Source organism: Vulpes vulpes, chromosome 16 (genome assembly GCF_048418805.1).
Source record: "Vulpes vulpes isolate BD-2025 chromosome 16, VulVul3, whole genome shotgun sequence".
Lineage (NCBI taxonomy): Eukaryota > Metazoa > Chordata > Mammalia > Carnivora > Canidae > Vulpes > Vulpes vulpes.
This window is the reverse complement of record NC_132795.1, coordinates 38,530,999-38,549,504: the sequence shown is the minus strand read 5'-3', so window position 1 is coordinate 38,549,504 and position 18,506 is coordinate 38,530,999. Positions and strand designations below refer to the sequence as shown.

Genomic DNA, 18,506 nt, shown 5'->3' with positions numbered 1-18,506 from the left:
ATCACAGAAATTTTCTGCAGTGAGCAGGCGGTTTACATCATTTTGACAAAAATGTTCATGACATTAGCTTTGGGTGGAAGTTGGAAAAACACATATTTCACTGTCAAATGTTCTTTTTGGTGATATTTGTATATTTTTGCACGTATGGCCACAGTTTCTGCATCTTTCAGCTATCACACAAGGACCTTGATCTGCTGGAAGAAAAACACAGCTCCAGTCTATATTCAATCATCTTCTCCTCGACTCTGCTGACAAATGGGACCCAATGGCCATTTTGTAGAATCCAAGAACAAAGATAGAATTCAGAGCAGTGCAAATGGAAGTGCGGGACAGGCATTTGGGCAGAGTATTAGAGTATTAGGGGTACTTACTGATTGAGGAAGGCAAAGAGGTACCTCATCACTATCAGGACAGACCTGGGCAAGGTCAGGAGGAGTTTGCGGATGTGAAGCGCCCTCTCATAGAGATTATCTATTCCTGTGGACAGAAGAGAACATGGTCAGGACTGTTTCACTTGCCACATTTAAAGCAGAACACTGGGTGTTGGTTATGATCTCAGCTCGGGTCTTGATCTCAGGGGTCGTGAGTTCAGGCTTCGCGTTGGGCTCCATGCTGGGCATGGAGCCTAGAGAACACCGAGGACCAAATTTCATATCTGACCATAAGCAAGCCCTTGCCCCTGGTGAGATGCAGTTGTAACCAAAAACAGTGAATAAAAAACCCCAAAACCAAAACAAAGCAGTGAAAAAGTGATCAGCTTGGCTATAATACCACTTCTGAGAGCATCTCCTCTGACCCATCACTTTTCTCTGACTGCCATGGTTTTGAGCAACTTAGCGTCTTCTAGGTTTAGAAATCATTTTTTCACTTGCTGTTCTTCCTGGATTTTGCATCTGACATGGTTTCAACTCGTTTCAAAAGCTGCATGTCACCCAAAGTAGTTTTGGGGCACATCTCCCCTATGATTCATTGATTCCTCCTCTATTTATTTGTGTGTTCCTATGATTCAGGCCATGTACCAGGTTTCGAATCTCTCCATCCTCAAAACTATCATAGTGTTTTATTGATATGACTTTTTACTTTGTATTATGTTATTTCATCAAATTTTAAACACACATTTTAGGAGAGCCCACTAGGTTTCAGGTACTGAGTTAGGCATTAGAAATATGTTTGCGACTTGGTTCCTGTTCTCACAGAACTCATACCCTGGTGTTTACAGTTGTTTACTTCCTTCTCCTGTCTTCCCTGTCGGAGAGTGAGCTCCCTGAAGACAGGGGTACCTGGGACTTCCCAGTATTATTTTATATCTCTTTCCTAGCAATACAAATTGTCCAAAGCTTCTAAACACAAAAGTGCCTGTGAACAGCAGCCAAAAAAAGTACTAATACTCCATTATTTGCACAGTGGTCTGTATTTTACAATACATTTTCCTATTTGCTGTCCAATTTAATGCAGATAACAATACTGTGGGGTAGGCAGGGCATGCAATGTCATCGCCATTTAATGGATTAGGAAGATGAGAATGGAGTAAGCGGCTTACCCCCTGTTACTTGGCTGGATGGGTAGAGCTAGGACTAAGATCTATTCTCTGTTTAAGCTGGTTGTCTTTCTTGGATTTCAAAGTACTTTATCAAGTAAAATACATTTTTTTAAAAAGATTTTATTTTTAAGCAATCTCTATGCCCACGGTGGAGCTTGAACCCACAAACCCAAGATCAAAACCTGCATGCTCCAACTGAGCCAGCCAGGCACCCCCTTTATAAAGCACAACTTTGAAGATGTCCAGCAAGGATACGTTTGGGAAAAATATTTCTTTTTCAATTTATTTATTATTTTTCTTTAATTAAGTAGGTTCCATGCCTAACACGGGGCTAGAACTCATGACCTCAAGATCAAGTGTTGCATGCTCTACTGAGTAAGCCAGTCAGGCACTCCTGGGAAAAAAATTTCAAAGAATATTTCAGAAACATTTCTGAAGCTTAATCTAATTTCATATTACTACATTTGCTCTTAATTGCTCTTGAGATATTCAAATATCCTACTTGAAAATCTCAGGCTGCCTTCTTTTTTTCCCCCCCAGGACTTCATTTCTGACACAATAACCAACTGATTCTCTTTCTACTTCTCAGTTTTTTGACCCTTTCCGACCTATAAATGTAGTCAGCCTTCAAGGATCTCTGCTTGTTCTCTTCAATGGCAAGCACATCTGGTCTCACGCTTAGGACCATCCCTTCTAGGAAGGTGGTATTTTCGCTTCATTTTTCATTTTTGCATAGAACAGAAGTTCTGTTGCTTCTACCCCTGGATATCTCACTGCTAATTTTGTAATCGAAGTCTATTATTTTTAACTTGGACCACAATAATACTTTCCTAATTCAGTTTCCCATTCCAATTCCTCTTAAACCAGTGGTTCTCAGCCTTGACTTGAAATGACTTATGACTCATTCTTAAAAGTAAATATTGAGATTTACTAGCATCTATTCTCTGGTCCTTAAAAAACTATGTGCATTAATGACTTTCTATTCATGCCTCACACCAAACAGTCGCAAGGTTTAATATATTTATGCAAATTATAAATTACAGTGACAAACTGTCCCATTAATGGTCTCCTGACTGGCAATAACTTCTACTCTTTTCTAGCCACAAATAGATCCATATAAGGGTTATGATTAAAAACAAAACAACAACAAAACTTCTGTCATTGTTTACTGAGGACGTGGGCTGTTTCAGAAGTGAAGTCTACTGATTCTCCAGGCTAATCCTCAGTATAAGGTTAAGGTCAACTGTCAGGGAGAAGGCTTTAGCAACTTCAGCCTAATTTGGGGTCTTAGAGAAAAAAGGGAAAGAATATGAAAGGAACTACTCTTCATATATCACTGATCTTTAATCTTTGTCAAATCCCAGAGTGGACAAGCCATTTTCAGGCTAGAAGAAGACACAGGCATTACACCCAAGAGGCTTAATTTAAGATCCTCTTGTTTCAATCTCTCAGTTCTAAAGTGAGTTCCCCCTACCCCTTAAAAGTAGTTTCAGACTTTCATTTAAACATAACTGGTGGTGGGGGGTGGTGGGGAGGCGCCTGGGTGGCTCAGTGGTTGAGCATCTGCCTTCGGCTCAGGTCGTGATCCTGGGGTCCTGGGATCGAGTCCCACATCGGACTCCCTGCAGGGCGCCTGCTTCTCCCTCTGCCTGTGTCTCTCATGAATAAATTTTTAAAAATCTTAAAAGAAAAAAACAACAAAACCCTGGGGGAACAGGTATTTGTTTGTTTGTTTGGTGGTTACTTTTCTTTTAACTAATTGACTTTTAAAAAGTTTTTTATTTAAATTCCAGTTGGTTGACATACAGTGTAGTTTTAGTTCCAGGTGTACAATACCGTGATTCAACACTTCCACAGAACAGGTATCGATATACCAATTTCAGAGCAGCATTATTTGTGACAGCCAAGAGGCAGAAATAACCCAAACAATCACTGACGGATGAGTGGATAAACAAATGATATATATATATATATATATATATATATATATATATATATATACCCAAGGAACCTTATTCAGCCTTAAAAAAGAAATGAAATTCTCATACAACCTGGATGAATCTTGAAGACAACCTAAGTAAAATAAGCAAGCCACAAGAAGACAAATACTGTTTGATTCCAATTACACAAGGTATCTAGAGTAGTCAAGGTCATAGAGGCAGAAAGCAGCACAGTGGTTGTCAGGGGTTAGGGGGAGTTGCTTTCTGGGCGCAGAGCTTCAGTTTGGGAGGATGAAAAAGTTGTAGAGATGGGTAGTGGTGGTGATTACACAACAGTGTGAATGTATTTAATGCCACTGAACTGTACACTTAAAAATGGATAGGATGATAAGCTTTATGTTCTATAAATTTTACCACAATTTAAAAAGAATTGGGGGAGGAAGGCATCATGAGACGCAAATGAAAGATTTCAGGAGAGAAAGGCAACAAGAATGTACAAAAAAATGATACCAAAAGGACTAGATCAAATTATGGGAGGCTGGTATACATTCTCTGCAACCACCATAAACATAAATCAAAGCAAAACAGAACTGCTGGCTTTCCTGAACTAGTAGCAAATCCATCTGTCCCGAAGGCCTCAGAGCATGGTGGCTGTGGGCAGGACTCAGGTATTACCTGGCTGCTTGCTCAACAGGCCTGCAGCGTACATCCTACAGGAGCCATGCTCTGGTACTAATGACTCATTTACTCTCCAGAGTCCAGTTAGCAGGTGGAAATTTATGGTTGCTCCATACGCTCTGATTAATGTGCCTTCCCAGCTGCCTCTGAGTGTGGCAATTCATAGTCTTTCACAATTTTATGCCCCATGAAAAGATGCATCTTTTCTTCCCTGCAGAAAAGTTGTCAGTAAGGAAAAATCAGTATTTCATCTGGATTTCTTTTAAGCTGGCCCTTGTTTCCACAATCCAGGATCTCATGTAATTAGGGAAAAGTGAAATTCATCCAATCTTGGTCACATGCTCCAAGCTCCCTAGGCTTGTTCATGTTTTTTTTTCCCAGCCCTGCCAGGTTCCCAGGTCAGCATCCCAACTTCACAGCACGGGGCTCTGATGGCTCCGTGTGAACGTGTGTGAAAAATTCACTACACAAACACAAGTTACTTCAGAAAATGGCAAAAAACACAAATGGCCATTACACTCTGGAAATGCCAGTTCCTCTATTTGGCACTATTTGCAAAAGTATTTGTCAGAAAACAAATAATAAATCACCAGATGCAAATTCATCCTCAAGTATGACAGGAGGGAAGGAAATGAATGGCCACATTTAGAGATGGTTTATTTAAGGGCAGCCACACAAATATCTCTGAGCTGCAAAGCTGAACGGGCAGCGTTCAAGGTGAGTTTGCTAGTCCCAGGTCATTTTTAGGTTCACTGTTAGGTTCTAACAACATCAAGGTCTTAATCAGTTGTGTGCATCAATAGCATATGTGTGTGAATGAAAAGGGAAAGAGAAAAACCAAAAGATGTCCTAGTACATTTAGAAGAATCTTGGCTTAGCCTCAATATGAGAATTACCAGCTGCTCGTCTAAGTAGGAAATGAAATGCTTGCAAATCTTTCTAATAATCATTAATAGATTGAGTTCTGTGAATTTAGGAATTATTGTTATTTTTTAAGGTCTAACAATGACATCATGGCTATGTTTGTATAAAAAAAAAAAAAGAATCCTCATCTTCCAGAGATTTGTATATGCAGAGGAAGTGTTAGAATGTCAGGGAGATGATGGAAGGGATAGAAATGGGATAATTTTGTCCAAGAAATGAAAATTGTTAAAGTTAGGTGATTGTTTATACTGGGGTTCATTACAATTTTTTGTATCTTTTTTACAGATGTTTGAAATTATGTATAATAAAAGAGTCAAACAGAAGGTTGATTATGAACAGAATGGACAGTACAGTTCCACTTTGGTTGTTAAAAAAATTGTGTGTGCGTATGAATATAAAAAGAGCAGAAGGACATGCAACAAAATGTCTATACACCACTGATTTTCTTTGAGGATGGGGGATCGTATTTTGTTCTACGTGCATCTGTGTATTTTTCAAGTATTCTCCAAGACCACATGTTGGTACTGTGATAGGTAAAAGGCCCTCCTAAAAAAAAAAGTTTCCTTGTGCTCAAGTAGTCATCTAGACAGTAACACAAAATGTAAAATGAAGTGCAAATGTGTCATCTGGGCTCAGCCCTGAGGCAGCCAGGAAAGATCACGAATTGCTTGATTAGCTCATCTAGGGCAAGTCTTTTGGACTTCCGCCCCAGGGAATCTCAAAGCCATGGTATATGTACATTCTAGAAGCTGCCTAGAATATGTGGGCCTAGTCTGGAGCAGTTACAAAACTATTCACAAAGTGGATGGTTTAAAAACAAACAAACAAAAACAAACAAAAAACCCAACCAAACACAAACAATCTTCGGGTGAGAAACTACCAAGTTTGTCACTTCAAATTTATATTGCACTGGAGTCATCCAGGTCTTTATCCAGATAAGTTTTTTTTTTTTTTTTTTTGAGAGAGAGTGAGCGAGAGCGTGCTAATACCCATTTTCTTTTACTACATATATTTGCAAGCTTCCAGAGACTATAGTATTTTGGGACATAAATAAAATGTCCCACATTAATAATTTATCACTTAAAAAAACATCTTTCCCAAATGCTCCAAAAATAAGTAAGCAAAAAGTAGTGGTAACCAGAGACCTATGTAAACTTTTTTTTTTTTTAAAGATTTATTTTAGAGAGAGGGAGAGGAGTCCCATAGAGCCCACTGGGGAGGGGGGCTCGATATCACGACCTGAGATCATGACCTGAGCCCAAATCAAGAGTTGGATGCTTGGCCTTTGCCAACTGAGCCCCTCAGGAGCTTCAGAGACCTACATAAACTCTTAAAAAAGATGCAAAGGGAAGATTTTTCTATACAAAGTAAATATCACATGATATTTACTTAATAGGAAAAATCAATCCAATTATGACAATGCTAAGAGAAGATGACATGGATAAAAACAATCAACTCATGTGAGATCTCTCTCTCTCTCTCCTAGAGTTTCTAAATCTTTGTGCTTCTATTACATACTTAGACTGCATTTATTTGTAAATATCTCCACTCCCTTATTCTTTTTTAAACCTTCTGAATGCAAAAATCAAGTCTTTGAATCCCTAGAAAGTTTTGCAGATCGTAGGCAATTAACCAATGGTTCAAATGATCAAAAATCCTAACATCGATGAGAAGACATAAGGATGAATGACATATTATACCATTCTCAAAGAATTTAATGAAAATCCAGAAAAAAACATGGTACATCCAGGTCACACTGGTATGAGAAAATGCTTAGAGATCAATACTCAATAATGGCTAGAAATCCCCTCCTTTTTAAGAGATTAGATGTTGGAAGAAAAGGTGTCATTATATACAGCGTCACTCATTATGTGTTCTTGAAAAACATCCTATTCTGCAAAACTATGCACTAAAATATAACAGGACTTATGGGGAAAAGTAGGGTTGGGGTAGACAGCTCAACACTATGCAACTCTGTATCTACAGCACTAACCAAAACAGGGACAATACTACTTAACTTACCAGCACAGGTAAATGTCTACTGATTAGCATCCTTAGCAGGCTTAAGCCCTGGACTCCTGCTTCTCTGAGATGCAGGTCTTGGGATAGAGACTATTTTCATAAAAATTAATCCGAGGATTATTTTTTTTAATTTTTAAAAAAGATTTTATTTACTTGAGAGAGAGAGAGAGAGACAGACAGAGACAGCGACAGAGGAGCTCAAGCAGGGAGGAGAGGGAGAAGTAGGCTCCCCACCGACCAGGGAGCCTGATGCAGGGCTTGATTCCTGGACCCCGGGATCATAACCTGAGCCGAAGGCAGATGCTTAACCAAATGAGCCCCCCAGGTGCCCCTAACCTGAGGATGATTAATCCATTGTTTTTCATCAATCTACCGTTTATTTATTTATTTATTTATTTATTTATTTATTCTCTAATCAATCTACTGTTTTAATACAGTGGGGATGTCTTTGCAACTTCTTCACTTGCACACGTAAGACACTGCATGAAAAGAAAGATATTTCCATAGATTTTCCATTTTCTTCCCCGACGGTCCTCATATTTTGCTAAGCCTGACTCTTCCACTGTGAGACAGCTTGACTTCAGTTGTTACGAAACACTTTATGGGCTGGGAAAAATCATGCTGGAACCACCACAACGATGCTTCTGGGTTATACTAGCATCATTTCTAAATGCATGTGAGATAATTATGTCAAGAAACAGACTGGTAAGTGGCTAACCGAGGTGCTGGCATAGATGACCTCAGATCATAGTGGGGGTACTTGTAACGGTTGCCATGATGATAGCTAGCAACATTTATTGGGGTTTACCGTGTGCCAGGCACAATGCTGCACTTTATAAGAATCATCTCGTTTATTCTTCACACAGACTTTATGAAATAGGTAAAACAACAGATAACTCAGTAAGATTAAGTATCAATCTCTGCCCAAGGTTACCAAGTTACCAAGTGGTGAAGCTAGCATTTGAACCCTGATCTTTCTGACTCTATGGTTCAGATTTTAACAACCACAAGGAAATAATATTTCTTGGTCAGTGAAAGTATGAAGTCCTTCTACAATACAGACAAGGCAGTCCAAGGTGCTTTATCCTACTGGTACATGTGAGCAGAAACGCTGATAGGATGTATGTACCTAGAAAACCACTAAGCACCGTACAGTGCCTTATTATTTTTCCAGATTAAAGCTTTCTGGCTAGGATGTAAGGAAAATCTCTTGGACAAGGCCAAAGGAGAATTCCAGAAGCATGACACCTCCTTTTCTGATCTTTCCAGCTGGGTCACAGGCCTGCTGTGATGACTCAGGCTGTGTAAGGGCCTTGGAATGGACACCACAGGCACACTTCTGAATCCAACACAAAACATCAGGCTGTGTGGGATGGGGGTAGGGGGAATAACGACCGGGGAACTCAGTCCAGTGAGAGCCAGGATTTTAGGCATGAATTCCACCAAAGGAATTTTGGTGAAGACAATTGACAACTATGAATTCGGTACTTAGCACATACCTGGAATTCACCCTGCCGAGTATTAAGGGCTGCAAAATTGAATAATCTATTAAGACCTCACAGGCCTTGGAGTTCACTGGAGGCATTTCATGGAATATACTCTTTGCCAGGCACTCTTCTTGGCCCTTTACAGGTATTAATACTCATTGAATGCTCACAGCCCTGTGATATATACGGTCTGCTATGCTCCCTACCTGACAGCTGATGGAACTACATGCAGAGAGGGTAAGAAACCTGCCGAAGGTCACAGAGCTGGGGAGCAATCTGGACCTAGGCTATTGGAGCCGAAAGCCTGCGTTTGGAGCCTCTTTCCTGAATTCTCTCCCTAGCAGAGGGGGAAGGGGTTAAACACTGTCAATGTGGGGCATTAAGAAAAATGATGGACCTACGCACACAGTGGAATGTCAGTAGAGGAGAGAGTGGCTGGCTCTGCTGGGGTGGCGGTGAGGATGTCAGGCTAGGAGGAGCGCCAGATCAGGAAAGCCTTCACAGCAGATGCCAAACAGCTATCAGAGACAGCGGACCAAAGAGAGTGGGCAAAGGCACGCAGGTAGGCGATGGCCTGGCATGCCTGCTGTTTGCTACTGCTGATATTTAAACAGGGAAAGGGTGGCAGGAGAGGCGTGCAGCACGTGAGTAGGAAGAGATCAGATAGAGGAAGAATTCGATTCTATGAGCTGGTCATACCCAGGTTGTGCCTTCAGTTGGGAAATCTGCAATAGGTCTTAAAAAGGGGGCGTGGGTGGGAGTGACATAACCCAATCTGCCCTGTCGGATCCAGGGGCAGGGTGAAGGATGGAATGGCCCAGAGGACGGGGGTGGTGGCAAAAGATGACACAACCCAGAAGCAGGGACGGAGTCCACCGAGGAGACTGTTAGCAGCAGCCCCAGGGAGGAGCCACCAGCCACTGGTGATGGCAACGGGCAAGGAAGTGCAAGCTGGAAGGATTTTTGAGGTCAGTAGGACTTGGGGATTGGAAGGTAAACTGGTTGGGAAGTGGGGGGTGGGTGAGGTTTCTTCCTCAGAGGCACTTGGTCCTTCTTTCTTTTTTTTTTTTTTAAACATTTATTTATTTATTCATGAGAGACACAGAGAGGCAGAGACACAGGCAGAGGGAGAAGCAGGCTCCTTGCGGGGAGCCTGACGCGGGACTCGATCTCAGGACCCCGGGGTCACGCCCTGAGCCAAAGACAGACAGATGCTCAACTGCTGAGCCACCCAGGTGCCCTCGATCCGTATTCTTACTGTCCTTGCTATGTGATCTGAGTCAGCTCTAGGCTCCTGCCTGGGAACTGAGACTAAGAAGGGCATGGCATTTTGGGAGGAATGGAACTCCATGTGGTTAATATCTAATTCCCAGGATTATTACTTTCACCTTCTGTCCTATAGTGTCAGAAGCCTCCCTGAATAAACCAGCATGCTCTATCTGCTGCTGTTCATCATCATCAGTGTCATGGGATGTCCTGCATTAGTCTCAGAGCAGCTCTGCCTATTGGCTGTGGATGCCCGCGGACAGGTAATTACCATCTGGCATCCCTGCACCGTACTAATGACCATTTATGTCATTTTACCTTAGTTCTGGACATAACCAGATGGAAAAATTACTCCCATCCAAAGACTGGCAAAGAAAGAGAAGAGCCAAAAGCCAAAAAAGAAGTCACATCCCATGCTTACAACTTCCTCTTCTCCCTTAGCAGGTTGGCACCTGCCTTTCTGCTCTATTCCAACCACTAAGTGGGAAGCTCTTGGGCTATGGAGCTTGTGATGTTCAGGAGCGAAACCCACTCAGTTGAGGGAGAGGCCACAGCTGGGAGGATGACTCATGTTGGATCCAGAAAGAAAACAAATGGTCTCAAAAATTTGGTGGTAATGGGGTAATGGTTAGGGGGAGGATATGTGAAGAGGGGTCACTGCCTTTTCCAGGAAATTGGTTAGTGAAACAGTTCTGGTAGGAAAAGACTTAAAAAAAAAAAAAAAAAGAAAGAAATCCACTTACTGATACAAGAAATCAGATCATTAAATCTTTCCTTAGGAAAGAGGGGGTTTTCCAGCCCACGGAAATAGAGCTTCAGAACGCCAGCAACTGAGTTAATATCATGGTTACTCTGGTCATCAGCCAAGGGGTTTTCACCTACAAAAAAAAAAATTAGTTACGTGCACAGTGCTTTCTCTTTTTTTCTCTGAACAAAAATATGTTTCTATACTCACACCCATTTCTATATATACATGTATCTTTTAATTATACTTTATGAAAGATTATATGGTACTAAAATTAAAATAATTGGTTGAGATATCACAACCCATGATTAACCTAAAAATAGTTTGCTGAAATAAAGCTTTTTAAATATCTTATGTTACCAAATAATCCCTTACGAGTTACTCAAATCTTAAAATAAAATATTGTGGGACTTAAAGTTAAAATCTAATCTTAGCTTGACATGAATTCAAATACTACATTCTGTATTTTATCCTACTGGGAAAAAAAATACAATATAGTCACAATATCAGAAATATTATAGGATGCATCTAATGGTGAATACCTACAATTGAACAAATGTTTCCCACAATGACACAATGGTGTTCATGGCACATATGAAAGCTGCATTCAACAGTGGAAGATTTGGGAATCAGAGGAATTTGAAAATGTACCCTTAATAGTACCAGGGATTTGTTTTTTTTTTGTTTTTTTTTTTAAGATTTTATTTATTTATTCATGATAGTCACACACACAGAGAGAGAGAGAGGCAGAGACACAGGCAGAGGGAGAAGCAGGCTCCATGCAGGGAGCCCGACGTGGGATTCGATCCCGGATCTCCAGGATCGCGCCCTGGGCCAAAGGCAGGCGCTAAACCGCTGCGCCACCCAGGGATCCCCAGTACCAGGGATTTGTATAAAAGGTAGAAATTTAAAAAATATATCACAGATATGAAATTATATTATTCTTTATGGTAAGCAGTTTTAAAATGTACATAATTGGCATGGCTATTCCACTCCCCTGAGAATTAAATTGAGATTAAAATTCTTTTTTTTTTTTGAGATTAAAATTAAGAATTTAAAAAACATTTCTTAAGCTCAACATAATATGCAGCCTTAATGAAATCAAAATCAAACTTCAATTTTTAATCACAGGTCTGTTCCAAGGTTCATAAAAAACTGTACATTTCAAACTTTTTTTTTTTTTTTTTGGCCTCTTAGGCAGCTTATTTTCAGGGACTTGTGATTCCTTTTTCTCCACTTTCTTTGGCAGATCACTGAACACAAATTCACCAAAATATCCCCCCCCCCCCCCCCCCCGGGAGAATGCCTCACCCAAAGAGATCAGAAACAAATAACAAATACTAGGGGATTTTCCAAGGAAAAATAATGAAGCAGTTTGCTTGTGGGGACTGGCACAGGAAATCGATGCTTTTATATATTTCAAATTATGCTGGATATGGTTCCTATAAGAGACGTGGACCGCTTAGCTGCTGAGAGGGCAGGCTACTCTGCTCTACACATCATTTTCAGTCACAGAACTTGGAACAGGAAAACAATCTGGCTCCAAGTTTACCACTTCCACCAAGGTTTCAAACTTTCAAGGGCTCTCTGCCAAGGGAAAAGGGGCAGAGAGAGAGAGAAGCTTGCCTTGCCTCCATGCCATGATGCCCCTCACTCTGCATGCTTGGCTTGACCTCCAAGCCGAGGAAGGAAGGTGCAGACGTAGCCAGGAGTGGACATGATAGAAATCATTACAATCGAGGCGCATTAATAACTAAGCCATCCCCACAGAGTCAGGCATTTTCACTGATTATACCTAATCCTTACACCAATCCTGGAATTCCGCAGATGATGAAACTGAGGCCCAAACAGGAGAGGAGTAACGTGACTGAAATCAAATGATCAGTAACTGGAAGAGTGATCTGATTCTGGGTCTGCCTAACACTAAAGTGTTTTGCTAGTTATAATGTGCGAAGTAACAGTGCAGTAGGATTTATTTGATAGCCAATTACAACGAGAGTAAGGCACCAACTAAGGTCATGGGGAAGGAGTCTGGGGGTGGTATTAAGAGGAAGGAAAACATTCCTGACGTGCAGCTGGGATGAGTCACTTCCAATATACGGAATGAGTATGCCACTTTAATCTAGAGCAGATGATGCCTTTTTGACATGCTTTGCTTATGGGTACAGACATGCAGTTACCTCTCTCAAATGAATTTTTAATATCATTGACTTCCACCTGGGAACCAGACACTCTGAAAATCCCCTGATGCTGAAGACCTAAAGAGAACAGAAGATGGAGAGGTTGAGAAATCCCATCACAACCTCTAGGTCCCCCTTTTCCCAATAACCAAACGTTAAATGAAAGTGACCCTAAGGATTTTTTTTTTAAGTAAGAATTTCAGGGGCACCTGGCTGGCTCAGTCAGTGGAGCATGTGACTCTGGATCTCAGGGTTGTGAGTTCAAGCCCCACGTTGGGTGTAGCAATTACATAAATCAATCAATCAATCTTTTAAAAAAAAACCCCAAAAAGGTTACATCAGAAGCATGCAATTTCATAAATAAATAAATAAATAAATAAAATAAAAAAAAAAAAACAAAAAACAAAAGAAGAATTCCATAGTTTATGCCTTACCATAGAGATTGATGAACCGAATACAGCTTTCCACAATGAGAGGGATAATCTGTCCCGAGTCCTGGGTAAAGAGATGGAAACCAGTCAACCACAAAAGAGAGGCATAAATCACACATAATAATAAAGTTCACAGTTTAACCCTAATTGAGGAGTACTTTTTTACTCTTTTAGATGATCATTTCCAAATACTTCCCCCTCTAAAATGTTCCACTAAGGCCAAAAATAAAAATTATATTTAACCAAAGGTATATTTCAGTTCTGGAGCAAACCAAATTAAATACGATTAAGGCAATTCTGTTTCAGTCTCTTCTGTTATGTCTAAAGATGTCAAAGCTAATTCATCTCTTTTACTTATTTTTAGGCTCATGTATCAAAGTGAAGACATGAATCACTCCTTTTATTAAGGGTTATTTATATAAGTAATTAATCTAATGGACCTATAGAGAACTCTGTGTATTCCAACCACAGCATCTTAGGGCTGACTGGCTGTACTGGTCACTAAACCCAACCTTTCAGACATCTCGGGATCCTCTCCGTGACATCCCTGAGAGCACGCCATCTGGATGATAACTGTTATAAAACAAACTTACATGCTTCCAGATGCATGATATGAAGATTGCTTTATAGATAATTATAATGTGTTATATATCCATTTGGTTTGCATCAGAACTTACTCATCCTTATAGATTTTTCATCGTTTTTAGGCTTATGAAAAAACTGCACAAATGCACATCCCATTAGATCTTGTTTCCTGAGGAAGGGGCAGTTTTTTGGCCTCTTTCCCCACATCTTGTAATATAGTCAGTGCACTCTACTGAACAAATGTGAATTCTGGAAATGTTTTAAAACATGTATAGGATGACAGATGAGATGAAGGAGCTGCTGAAGTCACAGTTAAATATGTATCAATGCCATGCACTCCATGTAGTTAAAGAAGGTTACTGACTATGGAGTTATTTTTCATGAACTTTTAAAGACTCTGCTCTTTCAGGAATTAGATCTTTACAGGAAACATGGAGGTTCAAAATGAATTAGCAGACATCAGGTACTAATTCATGAGGAATTTTATTCTGAAACACAAGAAGAATTTGGTTGCTTTAATATATTAGAACAATTCAGAATCCACTAACCTTTCCACTTAAGTAACAGGGGAAGGACTGGGAATAATGCAGCTGAGCCATTAAAACTCTTTACTATTCCTAGAATGGCTAATACACTTGTGAGGAATAGTTTTATTTTAGGTTTTAAGACCATCTAATCAGTGTGTAAACCAGTTAATGCTTCAATCACTTCTGGAGACTGTATTAAGCTTCTCTAATTAGCTAATTTGTTTTAGGGATGTACATTTTATTAATTTCTTAGAGAAGGTCCTTAAGAATAAAAACTCTTTAGTGTGGACTAGTTAGCTCAAGAAGAGCAATGTAATTACATCGACAATTACTGAGTATGTGAGGGGATTTTTCTTTAAGATACAAGTGTGTTTTAGGGGAAGTAACTCTTACACGAACAATTCACTTAACACTAATCTAAAAGAGCAACAAATATTTAAATGTAAGTGATAAAAGGAGAATATTAGTTCACACTTCTGCTGAGAACTTAGTATTAAAACAAAAAGAAAGAATAAAATGTTATTAAAAGAAAAATGTTTGCACTAAGAGAGTTCTAAATAAAAATGTCTTAAGTTTGTACATTATTTAAAAAAATCTTTTCGTTTTTACATTTACTCAGGTAATTGCCAATTGTTTGCTTACCATCAGTATTTTATTCAGATACAATGAATTTTGTGGTCAAAAAAGGAATAAGTGTGTGTGTGTGTGTGTGTGTGTGTGTGTGTGTGTTTTGATTTCATTTCATGGATGCCAGATGCTGTAGTGGAAAATATTTTATAAGAAGTGAAACAATGGGCTGTGCTCTACGTACCATTCAAATCTATCCCTTTGTGCCTCAGTTTCCCCACAGGAAAAAGGAAAGCTGATTTGCTCTTGCTGTCTCACAGTGATGTTGTGGGGACCTCAACTGATGGAGCACTTTTCAGAAGCACAGGGATCTCGAGATCCACTGTTTCACTGCTATAACCCAAGATTCTCTAATATGCCATCTGGGAAGTGCAAGAGCTTACCTAAGTGAATTGCCCATGATAACTGGTTTGCTCCTTCTTTAGTACCTAAATTTGGTTTCCATTAACTGTTCTTAATGAAAAAATGTTTTAAAAATGTGAGCTATCCTAGCATCTTAAGCAGTCACCCTTGTACTGTGCTATCAAATATAACGGAATCATACACTTGTTTCTTTGAGCTTTTCTATATCCTTTCTCTGCCAGGCCATCAGCTGCACATCTCTGCTCTCATCTTATCTTTATCTACCCTTCTCTCCATCTAATTTGCCCCTGCTTATAAGCCTTGGGCTGGGAAACTAATCAAATTTGACAATCATTTTATATTAAATTAGAGCCAATAAGGCTCTTTGGAGGCTTACAGCAGTGGGTTTGTGATTGCAATTTAGACTGTCCAGTGGCTTTCAATCTCTGTGTGTGTGCAAGCATATGTGTATCTATCTATCTATCTGTCCTTGCCACATGCGCACACACACATTTTTTACCCATTAGTGCACATATTTGACAAGATCTCCCTTTAAAGACATGAAGACATCTGTAACATATTAAGGGAGGTTGCTAATGATGTGGTTTCCTACATAAATTTACTCTTCAGAAACACTGGAGTCCGTGACATAAAATGTTAGCCACGAAAGAGAAAGCTCTTCTCTTTTTTGTATAATTTATACGAAGGTCCATAATCCGGTACTAACGTGCATTTGGTATTGAATATTGACTTGCCTTAACAAAAGCCCTCGACTCAAACTTAGTACAACTGCCAAATACGTAAGCCAAAAACTAAGTGTTTATCCACTTTTACTAGAAACGACAATTCCTCTTAAATCAGTGTTTGATTTCTATAATTCCTTTCTATAGTAAGTGAGAGAGGAATCTATAAATAGTAAAACCTATTTTTAAACCTAATTTCCAACTGCAAACATTTTTCTTTCAAAGACCTTAAAACATCTAATTAAAGCCAAGCATGATTATGATTTGAAAATGATACCAGGAGCAAAAGAGGCTGTGCCCTCGCCTCCCTGTAGCACTATACCTGATGTCTCGCGTGTGAGTTCCTTCGTCCTCGGCTAGAAGCATTATCAGAAATACAGGATGAAAAAGAAGACAGAGTAAACACAGCAGAGATACAAGATACAGACCACAGGGTCTTACAATTGATCCAATATAATGAATTCCTAAAGTCATGGGAAATCCAAACTCTTGCTGTGCTTCAGAGCTACCCTAACAATATACTTTAACAATTTTGTGCCATCTAATTCGCATGAGTAAAAACATAGTATTTTATCAGGTAGCTCTTTTCCTTTTTGCACAAATTATGGCCCCACCCTTTTTTTAAGAAAGGAAGAGGGCCTTCTCTTTTGCCAGCATAATACCCACATTTATTTTCTCTTCTGAAGGCACTCAAACCAAATATTCTTTCCTCTCTGACTTCAGGAAATATTATATTGATTTTCTGGGAAAGCAAAGAGCCCCAGGACAGACTTGGACATAATGACCTGCCTCCTTTTATGAGAGGCTGAGACCATTATAGTAAGAAGCGTGGAGATCAGCCACTCAGATGGCTGGTGCCAGTACCTTGACGAATGTTTCCAAATCCCCATTAAACAACTTAGCATTATACTGTGAGCGGGGTCTGGACTTCCTGTGTTTCTGGGGCTTAGGGGGAACATTTGGAGGCCTAAGGGAAGGGAATATAATTACTGAGCACAGCAGAAATCAAACAATAAATTAAACACCCATAGGTCACATCAAAATCAAACAAAAAGGAATTATTGTGTTCCCTCTCCACCCCCACCCATGGGGGAAAATAGTCCTTCCCCCCTTTCCCATTTATTTACTTTCACCTATGTAATAAAAAACTATACAAACCATGCATTCAGACTACCCCTTTTTTTGCACGCTGTATATGACATTTGTTTGCTAGTTTGTTTAAAAATGGGATATCTGGCCAAGTGTTACAAACTCAACTGGCTTATGAGTCACACAGAAAACCCAATGAGTCATAAAAATCAGGGCTCTTGATAAATCCCAATATGAGAAATTATATATAACATTTTTAGTTACAACATAATTCTTCAGTGCAAATAACATCTCATCTGTTCAATATTCCTCAGATACGAATGGGGCTTTAGTTTATGCAAAAGTGACTACTGGTGGGGTCACAAGTGAAAAATGAGTTTGGGGTTTCAGTGTTTTCTCGGGGAGGGGGTGGATACAGGCTCATATGAATTATTATTTCTTTATAACAAACTATCTCATTGCTTAAATATTTAGAGCATTAGGAGGCACCCCTTTATTCTGTTCTGGATTCTCCATCTCCAGTCTGCTTGCTTCGAGGCCTAAGCTAGTCTAACAGATGTGTATCAGGTACACCTCTCACTCTATTGAGACCCTGCATCATCTTGCTCTGTCATGGAGAGAGGGAGCCTCTCTGGCCTCTTCCTTTAGAGCACAGAAGGCCAGAAGCACCTGACTCAGCTTCTACAACTGTGCTGACTGGAACATGTGGAAGAGTCCCAGGACTGCTCTCCAGACAGTCCAATTTTAACTTCTTAATTGGAAGGCTTACATGAGGGTATACGTCACACCTGGAAATTAGGCAAAGCCCTTCATTACGGCTGCAGACTGTCTAGGAAGAATTACCTTTCCAGTTCACTGAAGCTTACGGAGGCTAGGTGAGCAACAAAATCCCAAGAGTATGAGGAAGACGGACTAGATTCATAAGATACTATCACATTCTTACGCTATCAAGGGAGGCAGAGAAGCAAACCTGCTCGCCTTCCACCGGTAAATTCTAAGACTCAACCAGCAGGTGGGCTCACAGGGCTAACAGGGTGTGCGCAAGCAGCACCCGAAGCCCCACGTGCTCGAGAGGTTAAGAGGCATTTTCGCAAGTGTCTAGACGTGAATATGGAAACTTCTACTGGGGGCATGTCATGTCCGGCCACTGCTGAAGTTTCTGAAATCTCTTCTAGACCCTGGATCCTGTGCTATTCACAGAGGAAAGGATCTCGTGGGCATAAGAACCAAGACAGTCACCCACCAAGAGGTTTAACTGCACTTGCTTGATTCCAGCCACTCTTTTCATTATTTCACAAGTGTTTTTTAAAGATTTTAAAATTTAATTTATTTATGGGGGGAGGGAAGAGAGGGCCGAGGGAGAGGGAAAGAGAGCCTCAA

At 40.1% G+C, this 18,506-nt stretch overlaps 1 protein-coding gene across 2 annotated transcripts in view; it reads right to left on the bottom strand.

Annotated features, from left to right (window-relative positions):
• SRGAP1 (SLIT-ROBO Rho GTPase activating protein 1) overlaps positions 1-18,506 on the bottom strand; it is a 266,692-nt gene that overhangs the window by 25,494 nt on the left and 222,692 nt on the right. The window contains exons 12-16 of one of the 2 annotated variants that reach the window (XM_026001787.2): positions 16,902-17,004; positions 13,217-13,277; positions 12,783-12,860; positions 10,601-10,735; positions 372-477 (exon numbers count right to left, since the gene is read on the bottom strand). In XM_026001787.2, coding sequence (XP_025857572.1) covers positions 372-477; positions 10,601-10,735; positions 12,783-12,860; positions 13,217-13,277; positions 16,902-17,004 — 483 coding nt within the window. Of the gene's footprint in view, positions 1-371; positions 478-10,600; positions 10,736-12,782; positions 12,861-13,216; positions 13,278-16,359; positions 16,394-16,901; positions 17,005-18,506 lie in introns of both variants that reach the window. The other variant, XM_026001788.2, reaches the window with a different exon arrangement.